Source organism: Gallus gallus, chromosome 24 (assembly GCF_016699485.2).
Source record: "Gallus gallus isolate bGalGal1 chromosome 24, bGalGal1.mat.broiler.GRCg7b, whole genome shotgun sequence".
In the NCBI taxonomy this organism is placed as follows: Eukaryota; Metazoa; Chordata; class Aves; order Galliformes; family Phasianidae; genus Gallus; species Gallus gallus.
Genome location: NC_052555.1, coordinates 2,650,372 through 2,676,978, shown reverse-complemented (window position 1 = coordinate 2,676,978; position 26,607 = coordinate 2,650,372). Strand labels below are relative to the sequence as shown.

General features: G+C 50.6%; 1 protein-coding gene across 13 annotated transcripts in view; it reads left to right on the top strand.

Moving 5' to 3' along the window:
* Positions 1-1,271: 1,271 nt before the first annotated feature.
* Positions 1,272-26,607, top strand: part of B3GAT1 (beta-1,3-glucuronyltransferase 1) — a 31,627-nt gene continuing 6,291 nt past the window's right edge. For 2 of the 13 annotated variants that reach the window (NM_001397599.1, XM_015297924.4), the window contains exons 1-5: positions 1,272-1,717; positions 18,662-18,780; positions 18,934-19,080; positions 21,489-21,997; positions 24,479-24,775. In NM_001397599.1, coding sequence (NP_001384528.1) covers positions 18,777-18,780; positions 18,934-19,080; positions 21,489-21,997; positions 24,479-24,775 — 957 coding nt within the window. In that variant the 5' untranslated portion in view covers positions 1,272-1,717; positions 18,662-18,776. Of the gene's footprint in view, positions 1,718-18,661; positions 18,798-18,933; positions 19,081-21,488; positions 21,998-24,478; positions 24,776-26,607 lie in introns of all 13 variants that reach the window. The other 11 variants (NM_001397603.1, NM_001397602.1, NM_001277839.3 and 8 more) reach the window with 11 other exon arrangements.

The following is a 26,607-nucleotide window of genomic DNA, read 5'->3' as shown; positions in this document are numbered from 1 at the left end:
AGCAGACATCCCTGTGCCCTGGCAGCCCTTTTGGTACCCCCCATAATGAAACACCTGGTGGAAGTGATGGAAACAACTGGTGAAAATCTGAGGCTGTTCCATGATATAGAGCTCCTCCTCCTGAGTACTCATTCTTTTTGCAGAAACTTGAAGGCATTTTCTTTCTTTGTCGTTCCCTTTTGGTAAAGTGCAAGCAATCTTTCTATACCTACATGTTACCATGACACTGTAACCTTGCCAGATGGGAAAGAGGGAGCAGCAAAGCAGTAGCTGTGGCTGTAGGTCTGTGCACATCCACTGTGTGACTGGTAGCCAGGAGGTGATGCTGGAGTGTGGTGGGAGCTGGAAGCAGTTGTGCAGGCAGCAGTGGCAGGGCAGCAAGAGGCAGTTCACCCCCAACCTCGGGGCTGGTTGTTGGCTCGTGATAAGCTGCCTAGCTGTGAGTGTGGCATTCTGAGGCATATGTACTGCGGTGTTCAGCCATCTCAGAGAATTCTGCTGCTGAGCATGAGTCAGCCCTCCCTGGGTTAACTGTTAAAGAGCAGTATCAAAAGATAAGATCTTATTCTGATCCCTGAGCCCTCCAAGCCCTTCCTTCTCTAAGTGGCCCCAGTAGAGGAAGGGAGTGTCCCTAAGGTCCCATTGCACTGTCACAGGTCATAAAGTGAGCTGTGACTCCCAGCTCCCACTGGGCTTGGTGCAATTGTCCTCACATTAAGGAGTGTGGAAAGACATGATGCTAAATAAGAGGAGCTACGTGTCTTCTAAGGAACATGGCCCACTGGTTCAGAGTCCAGGTGGACTCAGCCTGGAAGCCATCAGTCTGAGTCTGTATGCTATAAGGCATGAAGGGTGCTGCATAGAGCAGAGCTCAGCCTGCCTTCCTGAGAGCCTTGCTTTCCATCTAGCATAATGTCATCACTCCGTCTTGGAATGATGCTGAGCCTCCTCACCAGCAAGACCCATCCCTCGCACCCATCCCTTCCAGCCTCATGCTTCCCTCTTGCTGCTGAGCTGGGAGAGCATCTCCCCTTGCCTGTGGCAGTAAACTCACTGGGTGATGCCGTGGAGCGAGGAGAGCAACAACCAATTCCTTAAGGGGCCATCTCAGAGCCTTCCCTGGCTTTTCCTCCTGTCGCAGGGAGAAGTGCCCCTGCCTAAGTGGAATAAATTGGTACAGACCATTAGCAGCGCAAGACCTCCTCCGGCGGGGGAAGGGAGGGGGCCGTCGGCACTGCTCTGGATACAAAGCAGTCAGCCACGCTCTGGCTCCTTCCTCCCGCATCCCGTTGGCCGCCTCCTCCTCCTCCCTGTTTGCACGCTCCCTCCCTCTCTCATTCTTTCTTTCCCTTACCGCCACGCTGCAGAGAGGCAGACCTGGGGAACTGATGGTCCACGGAGGAGGAAGGAGATCTGCCCTGCATTTCTTTGAGAGTGAAACGGAGAGGCAGAGATACGATGAAGGAGCGTTTTTGTTGCTGCCTGGATTAAGAAAGAATACATAGAAAAAAAAACTAACCAAACAAACAAATCCGGACCCAACAAACAAGGAAAAAGGGAGGAGAGGAGGAGAAGGAGGAGGTTGCTGGGGGGAGCCCGCTCCAGTGGGTGAACAGCTGCTTTGAATCGTGCCTCTGTTCCCAGGGATTAAAGCATGAATGGGAGCAGCCTCCCAGCCACGATGGAGAGAGAAGGCGGTTCAGACTGTGGGAATAAGGTAACTCTTGCCTCTCACAGACATTGCATGGCTGAGCTGAGCAGGACAGAGATCCTTTATGCACAGGGCTGGGTGTGTGTATGTGCGTGCATGCAACGGGCAGGGAGTGGGAGGAAGCAAGAAAGACTCTAAGCAATTCTTCTATCTCTTTCAGTGTATTTAAAGGATGCAGAAGGGGTCTTGGGGGCTGCAGTGCTGGAGATCGCTTTGCCTCCCTTTCTCAGGCTGGGTGCCTTAGGACATCAGGCTGCCTTGCCTGGGAAGGCTGGCTGGGAAAAAATGCCCATGTCTCGCCTCCAGGAGCACTGTGCTCCCAGCCTTGCCCTCCCAGCCCTGCACCTGCTCGGGGGCTCCCCTCGTGGGCTTGTATGTGGCTCTCCAAGATCTGCTTGGGGACTTCAATGGCCCCGTGCCCCCCAGAGCCCACCCGTGTACCCTGCAGGGTGACAGGAGGGAGACGAGAGGCGATCAGAGTTGCTTTTCTCTTTCCTGGGTCAATCTCTGCCTTTTCTTTGCAACACAGAGAGAAGGGATTTAGGAGGAGGGGGGAACTGAAATCCCTTTCATTCGTGCCAGCAGTGATGAGAGCCAACTTTGAGGCTGCTTAAAGGGAAGAGCCTTCCAAGTGCTGTTTTTTTTTTGAGGAAGAGGGGATGGCTGTGCAATGCTTTGCCAGCTGAGGAGTGATCTCTGTGTCATGTCATGTTGTGGGAGTGGACTGGGATGAAAAATAGTGATTAACAGGCAGAAAGTCCATAGCGATCAATGATGCAGTCCACAAATGATGCTTTCTCTTTTCCTGCTGAGCTTCTCTGACATAATTTCTGGATCTGTGACCCTAAAGGTCCTCATTTCTCTCAACCAGACCAGAAAGTACAATTTCAAACCGTGCTGGGGGGTGTCTCAGCCCAGATGTTTGGGAAAGCACAGAGGAGGTCCAGATGTCTCCAGCTGTGGATACCATACCCACTTCGTTTCAGCCCTCACATACCTTTGGGGGCTTCTTGAGGGGTCTTCAGCTTGGCATGGGATTAGGAGGAAGTTTCTTTGATTACTTTGCTAGCAGCATGTCACAGATCATGTGCACACAGTGCAGAAAGTCAGAAGCCCCGATGAGCTGTCAATTGACTTAAGAGCCTGTAGACACCTATAAGGAGCTCACAGCCTGATGTTTGCTATGGACTCAGTGGCTGTGTAGTCTGTTTGTAGGTCTTGTGTGCTTGTCTGACATGTGTCCCTGAACATCTACGGCGAGGTGATGCCAACTTATGAGAACATCTGGGGTTGTGTGTGTGAATGCACATCAGTACAGAGTAATTCTTGCTTATGTGAGGACATTCTCCTGAGCCATTCAGGTTCATCTTACTGCCTTGTTTGTGTGATTAGTGCTATTAGTGCTTCCCTATTTGCAAATCTCTGATAGGGAATGAATTGACCAAGATTTGGTTTGAGAAGATGTTTGGGATTTCTTGGGTAACCTGACAGGGTCGGGGTGAAAAAGGTGGGAGAAAATGGAGGCATTTGAGGGGATGGGAAAGGTAAAATAACTTTCTGTATGTAGCACCCAACTCTTCTCTGCATCAGCTTCAATGCACTGAGAAAGATGGAAGATATTCTGAAGAAGGGATGGAGTAGTTAGGCTGTGAAAAAGAATGATATTGTGTCAGAAGGGCTAAGACTGCGATATGAGCCAAGAGCCTTGGAAGTGTGCAAAGCTGGCAGGGCAGTGGATGCTGCAAGGAGGGGAAGGTAGCTGAGCAACATTTTTGTTTTCCTGGTTGAATTTGTTGGGTTGTATGAGAGAGGGAAGAAACGCAATGAGTGATGCTGACTGTGAGTACTTTTCCCATCTCATGCACCTGAGTTCTGAATCTCTCCTGCCTTCCCATAGGCATTCCAGGTGAAGCACTCAACTCTCCAACACAGCACTGGGAACCTGGGGTCAGTAGTGAGGTGGTAACTGCTCTAATGAGAGCTGCTGCTTCTGAGCTGGGCTGACCTGAGGAAGGTGCAAGAGGTGGGATGCAAACCTTGTGTCATTTCTGTTCTCTAAGATGACAAAGTGAGAGGGCATCCGAAGGAAAGCTCTCCCCCTACATTCATGTGTTGGTACATAGAAGAACTTTCATGGATGTTAATTGGCATCTCGATGTTTCCTGACCCATTGAGGTGGCTCGAAGTGGAGAGTAAATGCTGTCCTTCTAAGGGGGAACAGTGCCCCGAGCCAGGGACAGGACTGTCACCTTGGATGTGTCACAGGCCTGGCACAGTGCTGCTGGGATCTGTGATTCTGTTCTCCTGTGGTTTTGTCCTCATCAGAGCAGTGTCTCAGCCCCAGCCAGCTCCAGCAGTGCTGGGATTTTCAATCTCCTCCCCTGACCTGCTGTGTTGCTCTGTGTCTTTCTGGGTTTCGCTCTGCAGATGTACACCCTTTGAGGAGAGAAGAGCCGTAAGTGCCTGTGGTGTGCAGGGCTGTGTCAGATCAGCACACCCCCCAACGCTGCTGATTTCTGGTAAACAATTTCTCTAACAGGGAGATCTGGCCTGAGCTGACCAAGAAACCTTCCAATGGCGAAGTGTGAGCACACACCCCACTTGTGTAATGTTGGCTGCTCAGCATCACAATAATGCATTCTGAAGGGAAAGCAGCACGTCTGCCCTTAGAGTTTTTTCCAGAACCCTCACACTGCAGTAGCAGAAGTCTTGGGCAGTGAAAAGAACTGTCTTTTAAGGGACATTAGGGCAGATGTTGCTATTTTTTTTCCTAGTGTTTCATGCAGACTTGCCCTTTGCAGTACCTTTGCTCTGTCTTGCCCTTGTTTCACTGCTGCCAGCTCAAGAAAGTTGTGCAATAGCAGTTTGTTCTGCTTCAAACAAAATCCAGTGGGCAAATGTGAATCCACAGGAAGAGAGGATGCGGTGCTGGGCTGTTCTGCATCACTCTGCATTTTGTCTTGCAGGGATGCACTGCATGAGAGGCTGCCAGGATTCCAGATCTGCTTTATGTCTCCAGCCCCCAGGGATGCAGCAGATTTGGGTCAGCATCCTTCTTGGGGCTGTTGCCCTTTGTGGCTTTCTCACCCCCACACTTCTTTATAGATCTCTGTTGTAAAGTGCCGTGCAGCAGTCTTGAAAACCAGGTGGACCTTTGCTGTATTTCTTGTTCAGACATATGGCTGGAGGAGCATCTGGTGTGGCTTCAACCCACTCTATGGCAAAGCATCTTCTGGAAGCAATGTCACAGGAAAGGCCCTCTGCAGTATCTTTTTCATAGGTCCTCATTCTCTGTACTGTGTCACCCTTTATGTTTTACTTGAGGAGGTCCTGAACTGGGATATTCCCAGTGATTTGTTTCCCGGGTGGCAAGAGAGGTGGCCTTTGCCAGCTGCAAGGCCTGAAGAGTGAGGATGGATTCTTCCTCTTTCTCCTGCCAGCCCCAGCGGCTTGTGTTTGAGTTGGCAAGCTGATGTCAGGGCTGGATTTGCCTTCTTGAAGATAATGAGGGCCTTGCTGAGTAGAGATCACAAGGTGTGGCTCATAATTAATCTTAATATCCTGATTAGACGCGTGGACCACCCCCAAGTACTCTAAGTAACACAGCATATTACTCACTACTGAACATATCCTCCTACATTTTCTAATGGGAGCTCCACACCTCCAGGGAGCTGAGAGATGGGAGAACTGAAGGCAAACAGTTCCCTGTGCTGGCCAGCAGAGCCCAGCTGTGCACTGCTCTAGCTCTGTCCACAGCTGTAGGCATGCTAATCCATGTCCTTCTGTCTGTCATATCTTATTTGTGCAAATGGAATTTGCACATTCTCGTAGGATCATAGCAATGACCGATGTGCAGCGTTATATACCCCATGACTGGAGCGTGCTCCCACGTGTAGCTTTGCACACCTGTGTTTTCCATTCTGCCTTTGTATAGAGGGATATGCTCTCTCTGAGAAGCACACACCTTGCATGCTCCTGCCCCAGCACCACGGAGCCTTTAAGCAATTTGCCAGCTGCGCTGGTACTCAGCAACCCCTCCGGATGATCCATGGGGAGCACAGTGTGATATTCTTGGCAGTGACAGCAGAATAAATAGGAAATGCTCAAGATTCCCTTCCTGACTGGATCAGAGCTGTTTTCCTCTAGATGGGAGAGGAGCTAACCTTCTGTGCAAGGCTTCCTGCACTGTTCTGTAACAGCGGGTGATATGTCAGCACTCAGAGGGTGCATGGTTGCATCGGTCACTGCTGGCCTAGCTCCAGTCTGTACGCTGCCTGCAGCACTACTTATTGTTAGCTCCCACGATGTGGTTTGCTGCTCCTTGGTGCTGCGTGCATCTGAAGCATAGCATGTAAGTAAGCAGAGGAAATGGTTGTTGGTGGAAGGAGAGCTAGATGCTGACAAGAAAAGGTGAATATGACCATACTGAGAGCCTCCTGGCAGAGACGTGGGAGTCCAGAGAAGAAATTCTGCTCATTAGAGTGGACCAATCTTTAGAAATGCATACAAGCCCCCAGCTCTGATGCCTCTGAGGAAGTGATTTATGGCTTTGCGTTGTGACTGAGAATTCTCTCCATCCAGCTCCAGGCTGTTGCAAAGGTGTGTGTGCACTGTGGAGCCCACTGAAGGCAGATGTCTGTTGTGCCCTGAGTTCCTTCTGTGACATCTCCTGGAGACTGGTTGTCCTCTCTGAAACAACAGCTGGCACACAGCTCTCACAGTGAGGGTCACAGTGAGGGAAGTGGAGCCCAGGCTCTCTCCTTCCATTCCTGCCTGGTGCAATCCCTACTGGTGGGTCGGGTTGTCAGAAGAAATTGCTCTTCTGCTCTGTCTGCTGTCTGGAAACCCCGTCAAAGCCCAGTAGGTCAGGAACTGAGAGCTGTGGCACAAAGAACAGTAACTGCAGGAAGGTGGGAATCCCTTTGCTTACTGATGTCTGCTTGCATAGATTCAGCTGTAAAATGACATGGGCAGTGGGAATTGGTCTGGAGCTGCATGCCCAGAGCTGCAGTACCTAATCTGCAGCCAGTCTGCTTTCCAGCCTCATGAGCAGTGCGTGAATGGGGACAGAACCCCAGTTTCACCAGTGCTGCAGGTTGCTGTGGTCAAGGAGAATGAGACACGCTTTGCTTTGTGAAAGCAGATGGGCATGTCTCAGCTGCTTTCCTAAATGCCCTGGCATGGTCTCTTTGCCAGATTTGGCACCTGGAAGACAAGGAAGGCTAATTCAGAAGAAAGACCTCCACTCTGCCTGTTCCCCCCCTCCAGCTTCCATACAGCTGGATTGAGACCAAAAGCAAAAGGATGGATGCTGAGGCTCTGCTCTGGATTTCATGAATGGATGAATGTAGAGAGGCAAGTGGGGATTTTGAGGGGATTTGGAAGCCTGCTCCAGGATTTGTCTGGCAAGCAGAGCATTTATAATACTTCCAGCATTACGGTAACATAATGTCAGCATGATTCAGGTCCCACTCCTGTTCTTGGCAAATAGGAAGTCCAATTCCTATCACCACCAGGAGGAGAAAGATCCCATTTCTGACAGGTTGTAGTTTTAAATAACCCTATTCTTGTCTCCCATTGGTGTTCCAAAACAAGAGCTGAGATGCTTCTGTGTGCTGCTGTGGATGAGTGGGTCTGGCTGCAGATGCATATGAGAGAGGAGCAGAGCTGCATGAGTGGTGCTGCCATGGAGCAGAGGAACACGAAGTGAGAAAGAAGTGGGTGCCTGGGCCAACTCCCACCTACCCTGGACTGCTCCATAAATACCAGCAGGGCGCTGAGGCATTCTGGCTGCACTCCTCGCTTTGTTTTTCCATCTGCCTAGCAGCTTCTAAAGCTAAAGAAGAAATGTGTACCAACACGTTTCTGTTAACGCAGGTGGCCCTGCAAGGGCCAGGGCTGTGCTCACCAGAGTCTGCAAAGGAAAGTACTTGTGGGAGACCCACTACCAGCAAGCAGGAGAGCAAAAGGCAGCAAGTGCTGGGAAATGAAGTTGCTCTGACTGGAGTAGGGTGATCTGTGATTATTCCATCTGAATTCCATAGGCTGTGGCATGGAGGGTAAATTTGGAGCTGTGCTGAGACACAGCTGGCCCTGCAGTGCTTCTGGGTCATGCTCTGCCATCCCTCCATCCCCATAGGGATGTGGCTGCAAGCCCAAGGGAAAGGCTGGAGTTTGTGGAGTGTAGAGGAGGTGAGCGATGCTTGCTGTGCCATTAACGAGGTACATTAACTAGATGATGAGGGAGCGGCCTGCTAGGGCCGTTAACTCCTGTCCCTTGCTGTAACAAAGCTGTAAAACCCTCCAGAGGCATCAAAGCAGGAGAGCAGCACTGTGCTGTTCCCTGTCGAGCCCAGGATGAGAAAAGAGCAGCTTTGCAGGAGGGATTTTGCTAGAGGCTGGATGTGGTACCTGGAACCCATTTTGGCACATGAATAAGCTGATAATTCTTCTGAATAATAGGTGCGCCTGTTGATTGCTGAGGGACATATGGAGGAAGGGGCTGTTTCTCTGAAGGAGGCAGCAGGATGTGTGGGGTCAGCTGCAGTCCTGCAGGCTCCTGCTGGACTCAGGGAGCTGTGGGTTCTTTGGGAGGCAGTTGCTGTGCTCAGATTAGCAAGATGCTTTGAGATACTCCTTCATGCAGAGGTACTGAGAGCAGCCTCTTCCTTGAGACACAGCTTTCACCTTTCTAGTGGCATGTTTTGCTACTAATTTGGGAGACAGAAGTGAAATCTGGCACAGGCCTGCCATCCTTGAAAGGCTGCCAACCAGTTTATGGCACTCTCTGCCTGTATGCTCCCCCACTGCCTCCGTGAGACACAAGAATTGCTCACCCTTCCCATCCTTAGCTCTTGCAGTAGCTACAGGGATGCAGCACCCCTCGGGAGAACCTGACTTTGGCTGTGTGACACAGCCTTGTAGGGATATTCAAAGGTTTATTCGGATGGGCTCTGATCCACTCGTATGAACGGCAGCTGGTTATGGAGATTAGAGCTACAGAAGTCACTATTAATGAATAATTTTCCCCACTGTCTTCCTTATAATAGTGGTGTGTCCACAAGGCATGACTCTGTGCATTCATTTTCAGTGAGTGTGCAGCTCCTGGAATGCCCTTCTGTAGGATTTGGAAGTACTTGTTTCTCTCCATCAGTTTCTTCTTCATTCCAAGCATGATTTTTACCAGGGAAGAGTTGCAAGAGCAAAAATTTGGTGCTCTGAAAAGGCTGGGTGGGATATGAGTGATAGGGTGGGTGTCGAGAACTATGATGCTGTAAGGTATGGGTTGCCTTGCTCTGAGCTGCTCCTGGTGCAGGCACAGCCAGGAGGGCTGAGGAGATGGCCTGGCAGGATGAGCTGGGATGGAATTCCTCCAGGCTGAATCCCAGCTTCACGGTGGTCCTGGAGGTATCGATTCTCTCTCTTTGAGCCTCAGAAGAAGAGAAAACAGCAACAAAAAGCACCTTCCTATAAATAAAGCACAAAGGACTGCGGGAGTGGAGTTGCCAATGAATACCTTTTGTGGAGGAGGAACTGGCCACAGCATGGTGAGGGTACCGGGGTTATGGTCACTGTCATCATGTGAAGAGGTGCTGGGTAGGAGCATAAAGAATGCCGTACACCTGCTGCTGAGTGCTTGTGGGGCTTTGTGCTGGCGGGACCTGCGTGGATGGGGTGAGCAGGAGACCTGAGCTGTCTCCCAGCTACTGCCCTGCTCCCTGCTTGGGAAATCTGACAGCTGCAAAACTGGTGGTGGCAAAGGGTTTGTTATGATCCTCTGAAGCTCTCACCCCACGCATGCACCTCCTTTATTCCTCCAATTTATCTTTTAATAATGCTGCCAACATTATTTCTCATCTCTGTCTCGTGCACTCTGTGCTCTGCCTGGCAGTCCCTTTTGTCTCACCCAGGCATCTTGAACCATGCTGCTCTAATGGGGAGAGGCTCTGGCTGCTGAAGTTAATAACTTATCCTGCAGCCTGCGTCATTCCTGTTAGAGAGCAGCTGTGGATGATGCAGCCCATGCTGTATGGGGGGGAAAAGGGGTTGTGGTGGAGATGGTGATCCCATTCAGTCTGGGATCAGCCCAAGCACTGGCTGTGTGTGGTGCTGAGCCCTCCTGCATGGAGACAACACTGACTTCTCCCTCTCTGTCTCAACCACTGTTATTGCTCTATCTCATTTTCAACTGAGCCAAAGAGTTTAGTAGGTTTGCCTTATTCTTGAAGATTAGTCATCTATAGCGATGACATTTGCATGACAGTTCCAATCAAATGTCAAGGGCTGCACTTGTGCTTAAAGATATTTGTTCAATTTAAAAAGAAAAAAAAAGTAAAATCAACCTGACTAATTAATTGTTGCATGTTGAGATACAGTGTAGGAAAGCACAGATGTGGTCTGAGTTGCTTGAAGAAGCTTCCAGGGTGCCATGGCAGGCCTGGAGGGAGCATCGTGTGGGTCTGTGCTGTGCCTGCCAGTACTCCTGCCTCTGCTCTGCCCTTGGGCAGGGGATGGCCTGCCCCTCTGTCCCTGCCATGAGCTTGGTGACGGTTGTAATAATAACGATGTAATTTGCCTGGTTGATTTGCATGCAACATAATTACCTCATGATTACAATGTTCTTAGAGCAGCCATTACAAAACCCTTTGGTTTCTCAGAGCTCCCTAAGGGCTTATCTCACTCCTCACCTTGCACTTGTGGCCCTGCAGGGGAGTCTGTCTGTCCATCCCTGTCTGCAGCTCTCTGTATGTCAGGTTACACCCATGTGCTTTTAGCCACTTGCACATTTGAGCTCCTTGATGTGAGATGTTCTCTGGTTCATGGGCAATATTTCCCTGTGTCCTGGCTATTCTGGGGGCAGGTCAGTGCCTGGCTGAGAGGGTCAGGCTTGCACAAGGGATGGAGATGCTTTCATACGTGGCAGGGACTGGCAAGTGGTGCTGGGAAGCTGGGCAGCAGCAAAGGATCAGTCTTCCGTAGGAGTTGCTGCTTCACTCTGCTTTGACTCGGGCTGAGAAACCATTGGCTTAATTCTATCCCAGCTTTTATTTGGCTTCTGCATTTCCATTCAAATGGAGAAGAACCGTGCTGGGTTTGGCCTTTGGGTGATTCTAAAACTAGGAGAAATGACCTTCCCTGGGCATGCACACCAGCCCGTCAGATCGGTGAGAGCTGTGCTTTGCCAGCACCTCCAGCATCAGAGCTTGTGCCGTTTCCCTATTTAGCCTGTGAGCTACTTGAGCCTTGCCTTTCCTGTCCAAAAGTAGGCAGCTATTTTCATCTCACCCCTAGAGCAAGCTGCGGTGCAGGTGAGCCAAAATCACTCAGCCACAGGGAAGTCAGTGTCAGATCTGGGCTTGGCTTGGAAGCTGGACAAACTGTGGATTTAGCCTTTGCCTTCTGCACTCAGAGTCAAACTGAGAGCCAAATCCTACCTCCTTGGGCAGTGCTGGAATGGCTGTGGGTTGATTGGATTGACACACAGGTTTGTTTTGCTGGTAGACACAAAGAAATCCTTTCCTTCCAAATGCCTCTCAGCTGGCAGACGGGCCACGTTATCCTGACAGCTCCAAGCATGCCGGTTCCCAGACAGGCAAAGCTTCAGTGCTTGCTCTGGAGAGAGGAGATAGGAGAAGGAAAAGTGCATCATGGAAGAAGCCCCGTGTGCTTGCTTTCAGCTGGCACCGTGGGGTGAGGAGACCCTCTTGGATCTCAGCGGTGAGCAGAAATTGAAGGGAGGTAGTTTTAAAATGACCTTCCTGTTTCCAAGGAGAATATCGTGTATGTTTGTGGCTGCACAAATGGGCTGCAGAACGGCAAGCAACGATTGATTGTGTTGCAAGCTGCTGAATTATAGTTGGGCATTTGCTTTATCATCCCAGGTCCCTCCCCACCCCCTTTCCCTACTGTAGCCTGAAAGAATCGATGTTAATCCCTCAGTCCCATTAGTGACTTTTGCAGAGGTCACAGGCTGGCGGTCTCTGCGTGCTGTTTAACCCCCCCAGCACTGAGCAGGGCTTAGGATTTGAGCCTCATCTCTTTAAAGAAGCTGTCTAATGGAGATGGGAGCTGGGGATTTTCTCTGCTTCCTACAGTTTTGGGCTGACTTTAGCAGAGAGATGCATTTTTGCAGAATCTGTCCCTCAAAGCCATGGGAGTGAGAAGCTGCAGGAAATGTCAGTGAACGGCACTGTCCCTCCAAGCACTGCTGCTGGGGTAGAAAGGTATTTGTACAGCACTGGGGTAGGCTTTGGTGCTGGAGGGTTTGTCACTCAGCTAGGGAGGACTCTGGAGCAGGGTGCAGCAGCCTGGAAGCTCAGGCCCTTTGTTGCAGGCTTGTCCGCAGCAAGCAGGCGGTGTGCAAGAAGGCAGGAATTTACATGCAGATGTATAGTACAGAAGCTCTTTGGTTTGAATTACCTGCATGGCTGCTCTCTGTGCCTCTAAAATGCAAAGCAACCAATGCCAGGCTCCTGCAGCTCCTCGCAAGCAGTGCATGTTGGAAGTGGCTCTGTGGGGTGGGAGTGCAGATGCTCTCATGGACGAAGCACCTTTAAGATACTCAGTGTTTGCTACTGAAAAAAGAAGAAAAATGATAGAAATGTAAGCCCTTCTCAATGCATTTCAGAGTGTGTAGTGGTGGCTTGCTGCAGCTGGGGAGGGCCAGCATGCTCACCGGCTTTCCAAGGCTTCCTTTTTTCCCCTCTTTAGCAAGCTAGAATCAGGTTATTAATAACTGTTTCACAATAAAGCAGGATTATTTTGGGGGGGGAGGTGGGTGGAAGAGCTCACTAATTAAAATAGAAGGCTGGCAGCCCTGGAGCCACATCCCAGGTTTGGACTCGGTGATGCTAATAGAGGGCTCCATTGTGTCCCCCAGCTGAGAAGTCAGGTGTCAGAGCGGTGTGGGAGGTGAGCAGGGCCATGTCCAGGGCTGGAATTGAGATCTTACTGCAGGGCCACCTGGGAGCTACTGTTAGGGCTTCTGACTTGCTGGGCACGGCTCTTCATGTTTGATGGCCACGTTTGTTGGAGGCAGCTCCCAGCGTATCTCAGCCACTCTGCGCAGCCAGAATCCCACATCCTGGATGTTGGCAATACAGAAAGATCTGGGGCTTCTCTCAGCCACTGACAACAAAGACATGAAGGGGCTGCTGGTCAGGTGAATCTTACTTGTTATTCTGACAGCTGTGCCGGTCATTTCATCACTCAGCTATGTCATGCATGTTTAACTTGTTAGGCTAACTTGTTGGGCAGAGGGAGGAAGGCAAGCCCCCAGGGAGCACAGTGTTAGCCTGCCATCCTTGGCTCAATGATTCTATGGTGCAGGTCCTTTGAAATCTGCTGAATGGGAAAGGAGAAATCTGGCTATCACAGCCTGACACCTCTGTTACGTTGCTATCAACCCCTTCGGCCAAAGCATATGCAAAGCCTCTTATGGAGCTGTGGAATTTAGACCAATCATGTTGAAATTGGGTCATCCTTTGTTAATGTGACTTCTAAAAATCCATGGAAGTCAGCAGAAGGTGTGCAAAACATTCAGTGTCATGCAGACCACGGAGATGGAAATAGAGTCCAGAGATGCGCCTGCTTCTGACAACGTTGACGTGGCCTTTGCTGAGCGAAGGGCTATTCTGAGGCATTGCTGTGTCACCAGCATGAGAAGGCTTCATGGAGAAGGATGGGAGAGCTGATGTTGGAGCTCTTTCTTCAGCACGCGCTCAGCATTCACCCACGAGCAACCTCAGAAAAATCTGAACGACTTTTCATGGGTGTCGTCAGCATTTCCCCAAGATAACAACTCCCAGTTGTCTTTCTATTTTGGAAGTGGGCTGTAAGTCAAACAGCTTTTCATCTTGATAGGAAGAGCGATGCTTTATAAAAACAGTGCGTGAAGCGATCAAGGAGGAGCAGGTGCTGGAAGAGCTTTCTGATCCAAGGCTTGAGTCAACCCACAGCTTTCCAGGCTGGAACAACCCCGATCCACTGTCCTGGGAGCATCCAGGGCAGACCTCCTGCTGGCCAGGGCCCGGCTGCTGAGGTTCCCAAGGACCCACACTTCCCACTACTGAGTGTGTGACGTGTTTGTTGATGGTGCCTTGCTGAGAGCAAGCAGATTGCAAAGCCCGTGTTCAACTCCCTTCAAAAGCATTGCAATGAAGCGATACCTGCTGCTGCGGTGCCGATTGCTTTTCTGCACAGAAAAGGAAACACAGTTAGGACAATGCATTAAACCTCTTAAGGACTAAGCAGAAGGTTTTGCTGTTGGAAGCAGAAAGATGTGAGGATGCTTGCTGTCAGTGTGAGAGCAGTGCTGTCACATCTCCTGTCCTGCTCCTGGCCCTGCCCATCTCTGCAGGTATCTGCCAAGGCAGGGCAGTGTGGAAGGGGTTAATCTGGAGAGGAGAAAGTTTCTGATGCTTGTTGAAATTTGGCTTAAGCTCTGAGACTCAACGGTGAATGTGTTTTCCAAACTGGGTGGGTGGCTCATTCTAATTCTGGATATGCAGTTTATTCACATACACAACTAATCCCTTTTCGAATCCTGTTAAGTTCTTGTTCTCCTTAGTATCCTGTGGCAATAAGTTACAGAAACTAATTGTGCTTGTGTTGAGCTCCCTTGATCCACTTTGCTCATGCTCGCTTTCAGTTCAAAGTGTTGTTCAGAGAAGCTCAGTTTCGGGTTTTGTCTTGGTTGTATTTTTTTGGTGAGACAATCTGTTCTCAGTCCCATTCATTGCAACCAGGGGCTCAGGACTGGAGAGTCACAGCTGGATTCCTATGGCTGGATGTGGTTCTGCTCTTACTGGCAGAGGGGCAGCAGAGATCAGAAATGTTTCTGGTGCATTGTCACTCCCTCTCTTGGTTTGCAGTCGAGGCCCTTCTGCCCAGAAAGCTGGGAAGAGCTGAGAATGGAGTCACCCCAGTATATCAAAGAATAAGCAGTCCTGTGTGCTCAGTTCTAGCGATGCTCTACTTAATAACTAAACCACAATTAGCTTTGTAGTTTTGCTACTATACTTATAATAGCACCCATTAAAGTTATGGGGTTTTTAGGCAGTTACGGCTTACAGAGTAATTAACGAGCAAGAGGCTTTATTGCTACCTTTATTTTCAGCCAGTGCTTTACAAAGGTTCTCTGCCAAACAGCAGCTCTTGGACAGGACCCTGTGGGGCTGCTCTGGGCTGGGTAAGGGGTCCCTGAGGCTGTGCTGCTCCCTGTGAGCCCAGCAGTAGAGCTTGGTGCTCCTGGCTGCTTTTAGGGGATGCTTGTTTGGGTGGCTTGGAGCTTTTGGTGTTGTTCCATCTAGGCTATGTTTTTACTTCGGTGACTGATGTGTACACACAAGCTCAGTGAAACCCATTCTTCAGTTGAACACGCTCCAAATTGCTTCTGTTCAATGGGGGGAAGCCGAGGAGCAATGATGTGGGGCTGAGCAGTCCCAGAGGAAGAGGGGAGGGAAAAGTGATACTAAACCCAACTGCAGAGCAAACCAGCGTTCCCTATGGCAAGTGTCAGAGCTGACGCCAATTAGCCAGGTTTAAAAAAAGAACCTTCCACGTTTAATAAGCCAACGCGTTACGAACGCATGGCTCTGGGATTTATTAAAGCTTTTTTATTAGATGAATGCCCTTTTGATATCGCCATGCCTTGCCACCATTGCCCTCTGCCGGAGGACCAGGAGTCTCTCCCACCACATGGCACAGCCTATGCCTTTGTCAGATCCATCTCCAGCAATTACAGGTTTCCAATCTGTGCAGAACACCTTTGTTTTAGGAATGTTTTAACCCCAGGTTTGCTTAAAGTTGAGCTGGTGGTTTGTCTGTTTTGCTTTGGCTTTGAATACTTTTGCTTTTCATAGAGGCAAACGGAGCGTGTTCTTCTTAATTAATTCACATTTAAATACGTTCCCCCTCCTTTTCCTGGAGGAGATGGCAGAAGCCTACCACGGACAACTGGAGACAAGCCAGGTTTTATTCTGAACCTTTCAATGGGAAAAAGAGAGTGGTGTTAGGAGGGGGCAGAAGGGGAGTGGGTGCCTGGAAGTGGAGCACTGTTTTCCCCATTAACAGCAGCAAACATCCTGGGGCAGCGTTGGGGCTGTTGGGCTGCAGCCCTCTGCTTTGAGCTGTTAAGCTGTGACTTTTCTCAGCAACAGCATGAAATCAGAAGCAACCATCTATTTCCTTGCTGGTGTTGTTTGGAGGAGAAAATGGATTTCACCTCTTGCAGCCTTAAAGCATGATGGAGGGAGGGAGCGTGGTGGTGTCACCGAGGCCCTGGCAGTGTTAGCTGCTGTGAGCTGCAGGCCCAGGAGAGTTCTGACCGTGTCCTTCAGTCTGGTTTCTTGGGGTCATCAATAAAACATCATTTTGTGAATTAATGCTGAGCACCTGGAGCGCTGTGCATGCTGGGGTGCAGAAGCGTAGGTGGCAGCTGCAGATGGGATGCATTCCCATGGCAGAGCAACATCCCCTGGGGCCAGAACAGGGCTGGGAGCAAAGCTGTGCTGGCACCTGGAGCACCAAGTGACAGATGAGTGACCAGGGTGCTGCTAAGTGCTCTGTGGCAAATTAAAAGGAACTGTTGCTGCAGAGACTGATGTACAAATGGTGGGAGCCTGCTGGCTTTCCTCTGCTGTATGCACAGAAATCAAAGCAGTGTCCCAGCCTAAAGGTGCCCATTCTTCCTCACACAAAGCTCAGAATCGGGCTGTCCTGTGGGAAGATGTGGATAGTTTGGGACTGGATTAGCAGGAGGCAGGAAAGGTAAAAGTACTTTCTTGGCTTTAGGTGAAGCTGCCCTTGACAAACAGGGCATTTGGTGCTTGCCAGCCCATGCAGGCACCTCTTTTGCAGTGTCACTGTCTCATACCTGCTGTGTTTGCAGAGAGGCACTGCAATGTGTAGGGGCTTTTCAGAGACGCCCTACCAGTGTGCCCAGAGGGCATTTCTGGCTTTAGCAAGGAAATGAGAGGGTACCATTGCTCCGTGCCTTCTGTTCAGGCACTATCAGAATGGCAGGATGAGGCCAGATGCTCTTTCCTGAGGGCACCATGTGCCCTGGCAGTGTGAGGCAGGCGGGATCTCTCTTGCTTTAATAGCTGGAAAGGGATGGAGCAGAAGGCTGATGTTTCCTGGAACAATTCCTCCTCTTCCTCCCCGCTTTATTTTGTCTGGATAAGGCTGATTTCTCCAGTTCTGAAAAAATTAAGGACAAACCCACATTGCCAGGAGATGCTTCCAGGAAAGCCTGCGGGCTGCACAGCACTTATCTCGGGGCTCAGAAAGGCTCCTGACCACTGGATCCCTGAACTGGTCTGCAGGAAGCCCCATTCTCAGTAGAAGGGACACATTTGGTGACTGGTTTGGGGTTTTGTTGTTGTTTCCTCTGAAAACCCTTGCAGAACAGTGGCTGTCCTGTGTCACACTCACTTGACACCATGGTCCCTGGCACAGGTCTTGGTGTGGGTATAGATCTATCCCCAGAAAGAGCCCTCCTGGAGCTGGCTGGGAGTTTTCAGTTGTGTGTGTAGGTTTTGCAAAGGTTAACATAAAGGAGTCTCCAAAACATTTGTTGAGGATTTGCATGTGCATTTGAAGGACAAAGGCCTATCTGTGTTTTCCCTACCCCTTGTTTTTCCTGGCAAATGAACACCTCTGAGATTAAAGTGCTTATCTGGAAGAGTCAAAATCCATCCAGGGACCTGAATATCATCACTTGCTTACACTTTAAAGGGACAGCCCATCCATTCCTGGAGCCATTTCACTTCAAGTCTTCCCTTGGGCTTGGTGCCAGAGACTCTCTGTGCAGCCCAATGGTCAAGGCTCAGACAGGGAAATTCAGATCAATCTGAACTGGGCTAAATGGGAGATTTGAGCCTGGATCTCTCCATGACTGCCCAATGCAACTGAGAAAAAGCAAATTCCAAGGCTGTCAGGAAAAACATCCACAAAGCAGCATCTGTATGCATCACATCTATAACCTGGGCTTGAGGAGCTCCCCTGTGATTTAAGTAGGGGATCTGATGGTTTCTAGGGCACTGCAGGGAAAAAGAACAGCCAGGCAGCTTGTGGCTGTGAGGGTGAGAGATTAGAGCTTTTGCCCAGCATGGAGACCTCCAGCCTTTGTCTGCAGTAATCTTTGGGCTCTCCTGTGTCTGCAGTGCAGCTCTGGAAGCAGCAGGCTAATGTATTCCCCCACGAGGGAACAGTGGTACTAAACTGCTACCCATGTTTGCAAACTGTCCGCCGTGTGCATCCCTGCTAAGTGATGTACTTCTCTTGCCAAAATACTGGGATAAAGTACAGTCTGCTTAAATCTTGTATGTGCTTGTATTGAATCAAACTAAGCTATTGTGGCAGTTTAATATACTCCACTTGCAACACCTCCGAGATGGAAGAAATGAACCTGAACAGGCCATTGGAAGCCTGAGTTAAAACTGGCTGCATCAAAGGTGCCAGTGGGATGGTCAGAGCTGAGGGACTGCAGAGACAGGCGGGTTGCTGGCTTTGTTGGAGCCATATCCCTATGAGCACAGGCAGTCTTCCCTCTGGTTGTCCCGTGCAGGGTGAGGGCTGCTGGTCAGAGCACTTGCTGCTGCTTCAGGCAAGTGATGCAGCTGGTGTGGCCTCTGCTTCCTCCCAGGGGCTGTGCTTAGCAAGCTGAGACAACTGGCTGGAGGGTGAAGGGTCTTTCTGGGCATGGATCAGAACTGAGACTGAGCAACTGCTGCTCAACTGATGCAGTGGCCTTGCTCAGTGAGTAGATGCAAAGGAAAGCAGGGCACTGAGCACTCAGGAGGCATCTATCTCTCCTGGAGGGGCAGGACACATTTCTGTCACTCACTGCCCTGGTTTAGTTTGCTTTTCTCAGGGGAGGTTGGTGATCTTTGTGGAGCAGCTCCCTGCTACTTTTCTCTGCCTGCTTACCTTTGCTTTGTGTTGCAGGTTTCCTGCCAGATGGGTGCCTGAGGTTCCTGCTGGAGGCCCCAACAGCATCCCGTAGAAGTGCTCTCAAGCCTCTGGTCCCAGCAGCTGAGGCCCCTCCAAACCTGCTTCTGCAATGGGTGGGTTGTAAGCACTGGTAAGACCTACGAGTCGTGTCGCCTTCGCTGCTCTCTCCCTCTCTCGCGTTCTTTCTCTGTCCTTGTTCCTTCCTGCCCATTTATTTCTGTTCTCCATTTGCTCTGCTGTTCTGTCTCTGGGGTTTTCACTGTCAGGTAATGAGGAGCTGTGGGTCCAGTCAGTCTTGGAGATGCCGAAGAGACGAGACATCCTGGCTATCGTGCTGATAGTTCTGCCCTGGACACTACTAATCACCGTCTGGCACCAGAGCACCATTGCTCCACTGCTTGCAGTGCACAAGGGTGAGAGAAATCAAACCAGCCCATGCCAAGTCTGCGCATCACTCCCTCGTCCTCATCTCTCTCATTTCATTTCTCCATGGCAGCCATTCCCATCTCAGCTCCCGGTCCATGCTCATGCAGAAGCTTCCCCACTTCTGCTGCAGGAACAGCTCTGTGCTTTCCAGGGGTCTTTGGAGACATCAACCTCTAAGCCACGGGACGTGCTCCCTACACTTGGAGAGCTCTGCCCCACCTACATCCAGATTCAGTGGACAGTGCTTCTCTTTATTCCTCAATGATCTTAGGGAGGAGTCTTTATTCTTGGCTGTTCTGTTCTCTGGGCATCCTTCTGAGGAAGAAGGCCAGTTCATTTGCTGTCTCTAGGCCCTATCTCTGGGAGATTTTCTACTCTTTTCATTTTAATGTTCACTCCCATCCTCAGCAGTTTCTTATTCTCTTGCTGAGCAGTCTGGTGTGCCATTGGAATTGTCAGAAGCTCAGAGGTCATCCTGAGCAGTTTTACCTTTTCCTGGAGGACTTGGACTGGCAGCCACCCACAAGGCTTAGGACAGCTCTTAAGGGAAAGGGGACTGACCCTCTCTGAAAGGTTTCACAGGATGTGGGATCTCTATTGGGCTCCAAAATGGGGCTTAGAAAAATATCCTGTCTGTACAGTGATTAGAATTGATGCCCTAAAAACTAGGACCGGTTTATTGGTGAATGGCCATGAACATTGAAGTCACAGCACAGAGACAGCCCTGCTGTGACCCTGCCCTGAACTTGCTGGTGCCCTTGGTAAGATGCTTCCTCTGAGAGTGCTTCTATGAGCGCTCAGTGGAAAATGAGTGGTGAAAGAGACCGACCTGAAGCTCTTGGGAGAAATTGTTATGTGCTTGTAATGCATTTCTGAGATCCTTTGGTAGCAGGTGCTGAAAATGAGATGTGCATCTGTATGCTAGTGCGGACACAGTGACAGAGGATAAATGTGCCAGGATTTACAGCTGAGGGTTTGATCTGAGAGGGTTTGCAAACTATCTCGTATGTCTCCTTCAGGCTCCATCCTGGCTAATTACCTTGTGCCCGTGTCCAATGCATTTTGCAGTTTTATTTTTGAATTGATTCCGGTGCTCTGTTCTTTCAGAGAGCTGTGTTATGCAATGCAGATGCGCTTCCCCCTATATAGGGCCTGATCCCCATGTGTGCAGGATGCTTTGGTCCTGCCCCTCCCACTCCCAAAATGCACACCCTCCCTTCTTTAAAGCTGCTGAGTACAAATCCCCCATTCAGTTCAGGGCTGTATCAAAGGCTGTGCTGCTATAGGCGTAACATGCTATGAAAAACACACAGGTAGTACCCTGCTGGGTCAGATCTGATGGCTGTCTGTTCCTGTTCTTCCTCATCTGAAGTCCTCAGCAGCAGCTGGCTTTGCAAAATCTGGGGCTCTAAGAATCAGGTGCCCACTAGAGAGGAGCTGGCAATGAGAATAGCAATGCCCCTTTATCTCTCTCAGTTCCTAACTGTGGATGCTGATGTTCCTGCTGCTCTGCAGTAGTGTGAACGTGTGAAAGTTGCAGGCTGGAAAAGTGACAAATGCATGAATACCTTTTTTTTTTTTTTTTACCTTGAGCTGATTGTGGCCAAGTCTCACATTGCAAGGATTTCAGTAGTTTGGGTTGGTTTATGCTATAGATATGCTGTTTGCTGGTACAGTGCTGCTTTATTGTTCAGACCCACAATACCAAATGGGCTGTTAGGTTCAGAAACTGGTAGGGCTTTGTTGAGAAGTCAGCCAGAGGCAAGTAAAATACCCTGCAATCAGGGGCTTTATTTCTGCTCTCTGTTTCTAGATTTGAAGAGTGCCTTGCCCTTGCTTCTCTATGCCACATCCCAGGCCTGTCAGGAAGCAGCAGGGTATGCAGTGTCCTGGCCAGCAGTGCTGCTGGGAGCTTCAGGTGATAATAGGGACTCCATGTGTTCCACAGCTCCAGCCCAGTTTGATTCCCCACTTCCCAATCTCAGTGCTCCAGTGCAATGAATGAGTCCTGCTCTGCTGAGTTTGGTGCCAAGAGCACTGGAGCTCTTTGGGAACAACAGATCATCAGTCCCTGTTGCTAATTTCATTATCTAGGTCTAATTGCTCTACAAGTCTGTCTCCTCTGGGCACTCAGCTGTCCTGGGCTCTCAGGCCCTGATGGGTGCAGCTTTTCTAACAGCAGGAACTTTGTTTCTCGTGGCTGTTTGTCCCCGACTCCTTTATTAATTGGTGTACTTATTTATTCAAGCCTCCGTTTGAGCTTGTTTCCTTTCCTCTTGGGCTGTGAGGGTGACCTCCTGCTATCAGCACACAGCCTGCTGGCTCATCTGGGGGGCCGGGGGGTGTCGGAGGACCAAGTCCATGCGGTTTTTCTTCTCTCATACCCTTTGCTCAGATGATGGTGGTGACTCCCGGCGTGATCTCGCTGCAGGCTTGGACTCCAAGGAATACTGCTTGTCGGACCGGGACATTGTGGAGGTGGTGAGGACAGAATATGTTTATACTCGCCCACCCCCGTGGTCAGACACCCTTCCCACTATCCACGTCATTACACCCACCTACAGCCGGCCCGTGCAGAAAGCAGAGCTGACGCGCCTGGCCAACACCCTCCTGCATGTGCCAAACCTGCACTGGATCCTGGTGGAGGACTCCCAGCGGCGCACACCCCTCATCACCCGGCTGCTACGGGACACGGGGCTCAACTACACCCACCTCAACGTGGAGACCCCTCGCAACTACAAGCTGCGGGGAGACATGAGGGACCCCCGCATCCCCCGGGGGACCATGCAGAGGAACCTTGCCCTGAGGTGGCTGAGAGAGACCTTTAACAAAAACAACAGTCAGCCTGGGATTGTTTACTTTGCTGATGATGATAACACCTACAGCCTGGAGCTCTTCGAGGAGGTAAGACGCTGCTGGAGGAGCCCCAGCCAGCTTGAGCACAGCATGTGGGCTGCAAAAGGTGCTGTATGCATCCTCTCCTGTGCTCTGGATCAGTCCTGTGTGCAGTGGTCCCACTGCAGCTGTCCTGAAGGTTTCTGGGCAGCCTGATCTAGTGGTTGGCAACCCTGCCTGCAGCAGGGGGTTGGAACTAGGTGATCTTTAAGGCCCCCTCCAACCGAAGCCAGTCTGTTTCTGTGATTCTATGATTCCTCTGGGGCTTGGTGACGTGACTGCAGTGTGTGCTTTTCCTGGTGTCAAACACAATGCAAATTAATGGGGACTCCATCATAGCCTGTGACACATGGTCAGGAGGCACACATCCATGCTCCAGTCACTTGGAGTTGTTGGCAGCATTGGAAGGGATCTTGTTGGTCTTGCTCACACGCTCCCAGCTTCTGCAATTGGGGCTTTTAGCTGTGCTGCTTCCCTGAGGGAGCAGGAACAAAGCTTTTCCCTTGGTACCATAAACCCAGGAGGAGTGGTCATCACAAGGCAGGAGCTAGCTGGTAGGATCTGAGCAAGAAGAACATGTAGGTAGTTTTATTTTACTATCAAGAGAGCTGATTAAGAGCTGCTTATGTCATGGAGAGCCCTGTTAGGGCTGGAACATCATCTGCAGTCCTTTGTGCCTGGGCAGGCACATGTGCCCAGCAAGAGAACCCCGAAATCTCATCCTGGAGGAGGTTCCAGGCTGATCTGCTGTTATCTGCCTTCTTTACCACCCCTACATACTTCACTTAGCTGTCTGTTCTTCCTGTTTCTTCCAGGGACAGAGTAGTCCCTGGGGTCTCTGCTCCTTGCTTGCTGTTTGCATTTGTTTGCTCTCATCCCAGTGTGTTCAGTGTTTAAACTCTGTAGCTGTCAAGAGCCCAACGCCCACTTTGCACAGCAGAGAACTCTGCCGTTGCAGAGTGGTGCCAGCACAGCACTCAGAGGATGTCTGGTTCAGAGATGCTCTGTGCACTTGTCTCTGGATTGCCACGCTCATGAGGAGCATGTGTTTGACAGCACCTGCTTCATATCCTGGAAACATGGAGCCCTTCGTGCCGCCTAGAGAGGGCTTTGGAGCGAGATGTGTACCTCACCCCTCAGGAAGGACCTGTTCCCATACTCTCCTGAGGCTGAGATCCTGCAGCATGGGACAAGAAAGTAGGATTGCCTCCTTCCCCAGTGGCTGCCAGTCCCCATACCAGGGATCTCCTGTTTATTCACTCCATACATGCCCCTTTCTCTTCCCTGATGGCTCTCACTTCAGCTTGGATAGCCACAGAATATACACGCTTTTAAAGCTGAAAGCAAACTCAAGCTGAATGTCTTTCTTCCACTTTCCTCCTTTGAGGCTGGTGCTGGCAGCATCTTCAGAGAGACTCTGTGCATTAATAAAGCAGAAAGGGTTCCTTCATTCACCCGCCTGCTTCACCCGTGTGCTTTGCTGAGAGAGCCTTCTCCTCTCTGATAGGGAGCTGCAGTTAAGGTCACATGGAGCCAATGGAACGTGCTGTGAAATGCAGAAGACACGCACTATTGTTCCCCGTGGACAGGCGCTGCTGTTAGCATGTGTATAATGCAGAAGGGCAAGTGCCAGAGCTCTTCTGGTCTCGTTTGCAGTAATTAGCAGTGATGAGATTAGCTCTGGGAGATCCCTGATCTAAGAGCCTGGGCTGAGAGCAGAGCGCGAGGCTGAGGCTGCCAGAGAGCAGGGCCGGGTGCTGGGAGGGCAGGCAGACGGACGTTCTGATCATCCGTACTGGCAAGCACACGCACTGAGGTGTCCCCTGATGGCTCCTATCTATTTCTGGTGACTCTCTGGGGAACAGAGGCATCTAAAGTCCCTCTGGGTAGGAGGACCAGCTGCAATGCCCTGTCCTGTGTGCTGGGAGCTGCTGGAGGGGCTGTGCTCCTCCCAACCCTGCTGTTGTGAGCTCCCCATAACCCCACTTATAGCTTTACTGTGCCTCGTAGCTTGAGACTGCAGCTTTCAGAGAGAACACCTTTCTTCCATGATATGTCACTCTCAGATTCCTCGGACAACATGCTTCCCCCCCGGCTGTACTGACTTCCCCAGCCATCCATACAGAGAACCGATGTCCCACAGCTCTGAAGGCCTTTTGACCAAAAAAACCCAACACTTAAACCTCAGTTATAACCACTGTTTGCAGCCTTGTTCCTCGTGCTGAGCTCACACTTGGTCCCATGGCCGTGAGCCCCTTCCCAAAGCACCACACTCCTGCAGCCCCAGGATGCGCATTCTTTTACAGGTGAGTGATGCACAAAGCTCCACTGCTCCAAGTCACATCACCTCGGTTCCCAGCCCCACGTGTCTCCTGCAGGATGCTGGGGAGGTGAAGGTGTTTTGCTGGAGGTCTGTTGTGTGGTGGATGCTGTGTGCAGCCCATCCTTCAGCACACACCCACCGTGCCCTTCTCTCTCCTTTGCCTCCAGATGCGCAGCACCAGAAAGGTGTCGGTGTGGCCAGTAGCCTTCGTTGGTGGCTTGCGCTACGAGTCCCCCAAAGTGAATGCTGCAGGGAAGGTCTACGGCTGGAAAACTGTGTTTGACCCCCATCGCCCCTTTGCTATAGACATGGCAGGGTTTGCTGTGAACCTCAGGCTGATCCTTCAGCGATCTCAGGCGTACTTCAAGCTGCGAGGAGTGAAGGGAGGCTACCAGGAGAGCAGCCTGCTGCGGGAGCTGGTCACCCTGAACGACCTTGAGCCAAAAGCTGCCAATTGCACTAAGGTATGGACGATCTGTTCCTCATACACGGGATGTGAGGACCTAGTGATAGGGCATGCTGATGGTTCTTGCCCTAAAGACTCTCCAGTCCAATACGAGAGACAGCAGATGGATATCTATCTGGGATGACAGGAGCCTGTGAGATACAATGAGACAATGCTGGTTAGTGTGACAGGCATCAATCAGAGCACATCAGCAACAGAGGGGCTGTCAAGTGCTCTGAAAGCTTTGTGAGTGGGTGGCAGGCACTGGAGGGACTTTATCTGGGATCGGAGACTCCTGCGTAGTGCTCACGCCTCTGTCTGCAGCAGGCAGCCACCAAAACCTCTACTGAGTAATTACCCCAGGAGGACTTTTCTTTTTATACGAATGAGCTGTTACTGCAGACAGAGACAGTGTTGGGCCATCTATTCTAGGTCCTCATCCACTTCAGAGCTGAAAGCTTTTCCTGCAAAAAGCTCTGGCCTTGCCCTACAATTAGGTCTTTCTACCTCTTTCCCCCCTTACTGCCCTGCTAGCTAACAGCGAGTGCTGGCTGGAAATTAGTATGCTTTCAGCAGGTCAAGAGAGATGCCCAGGTTGCTTTTAGGCTGTACAGAAGAGTTGGGGTATTGGGAGGAAGGAGAGGAAGGAAAAGGCTTGAGGTAAGAAACGGTGCTGTCAGACAGGCTGCTGTGCCAGTGTTGCACGCAGAGCTGCAGATCAGAGCTGGAGAGGAAGCAGGAATTGCTGCCCAGGATTTGAGGCAGACTGCATTTCTTTTTCTGGCACGGCTGTAGGGATCTTACAAGGGTCCTTGTTGAGAACTGAATGCTGTCTGCTCCTGGCAAACTCTGAGTGCAGCTTTGCAGCTTTGCCTTTCTGCTGTTAGCTGTTGCCAGCAGCCTCCATTTTCCAATTGGTGTTTTGTTCACCCTTCTGATGAGAAGGAGAGTCCAAACAAGCAGCAGAGGAGGACAAGAGGTGGCTGTGCTCTGGGATCCCCAGCATCAGAGCACAGACTCTCAATGGGCCAGCATGCTCCTAGCAAGTGTCATTGCTTGCAGCTGTAAAGCTTTGCAGTCAGATTTACATTACAGATTACAATGCGCTCAGGTACCATTATTAAGGAGGGATCAGAGAACTGTGTAAGATAAGCACAGACATCTGCTCTCCAGAAGAGCTGCCCTCACTGCATACGGTGCTGTAATGTTCAGCTCCCTTCAGCCCACAGATGCTCACTCCTGCAAAAACATTACACTTTGGCTGAAGAGATGCATTCTATTTATCTTCTTAATTTGATACCCACCCAAAATGAAGAAGAAAATGAAAGAAGTCAAAGTGAATTGCCCGGGCTGGTTAGCAGTGGGGTTGTAAGGGAACGTGGCTTTACAAGCATGCTCTGCATTTCTGTCCTGCTGCTTCTACATTTCCCCCCCAGCACACAAAGCTCTCTTCAATCCGTTGACACATTACATCTGACAGGATCAAGGTCTAAGAGATCTCGTGTTCCCATAAGGTTGATGTAACTGGGACATATTCTGCTCCCCATTTCCTGTGGGTGCCTGAGGAAATGAGCTGCAGTGCTCAACCAGAGCCCTTAAAGGACAGAGACCTTGTCAGCAGCCTCAGCTATTGAAGCAGCACGAGAGCACAGACCACAGAATAGAAGGGCCCTGCAAATGATGTGCTTCTTGTTCCAGCTCCTCTTGCAGCTCCTTGTTTCCCCAGATGGAGACAGATGTATAGTTCTCTGGGTGAGGCAAGCTATGGTGCTCTCGGGGGGCGTCAGTAGCTAAAAGCAGCCATTCCTCCGCTCTCCTTCCCTCCTGGCTCAGTGTGATCTTGGGATTAAA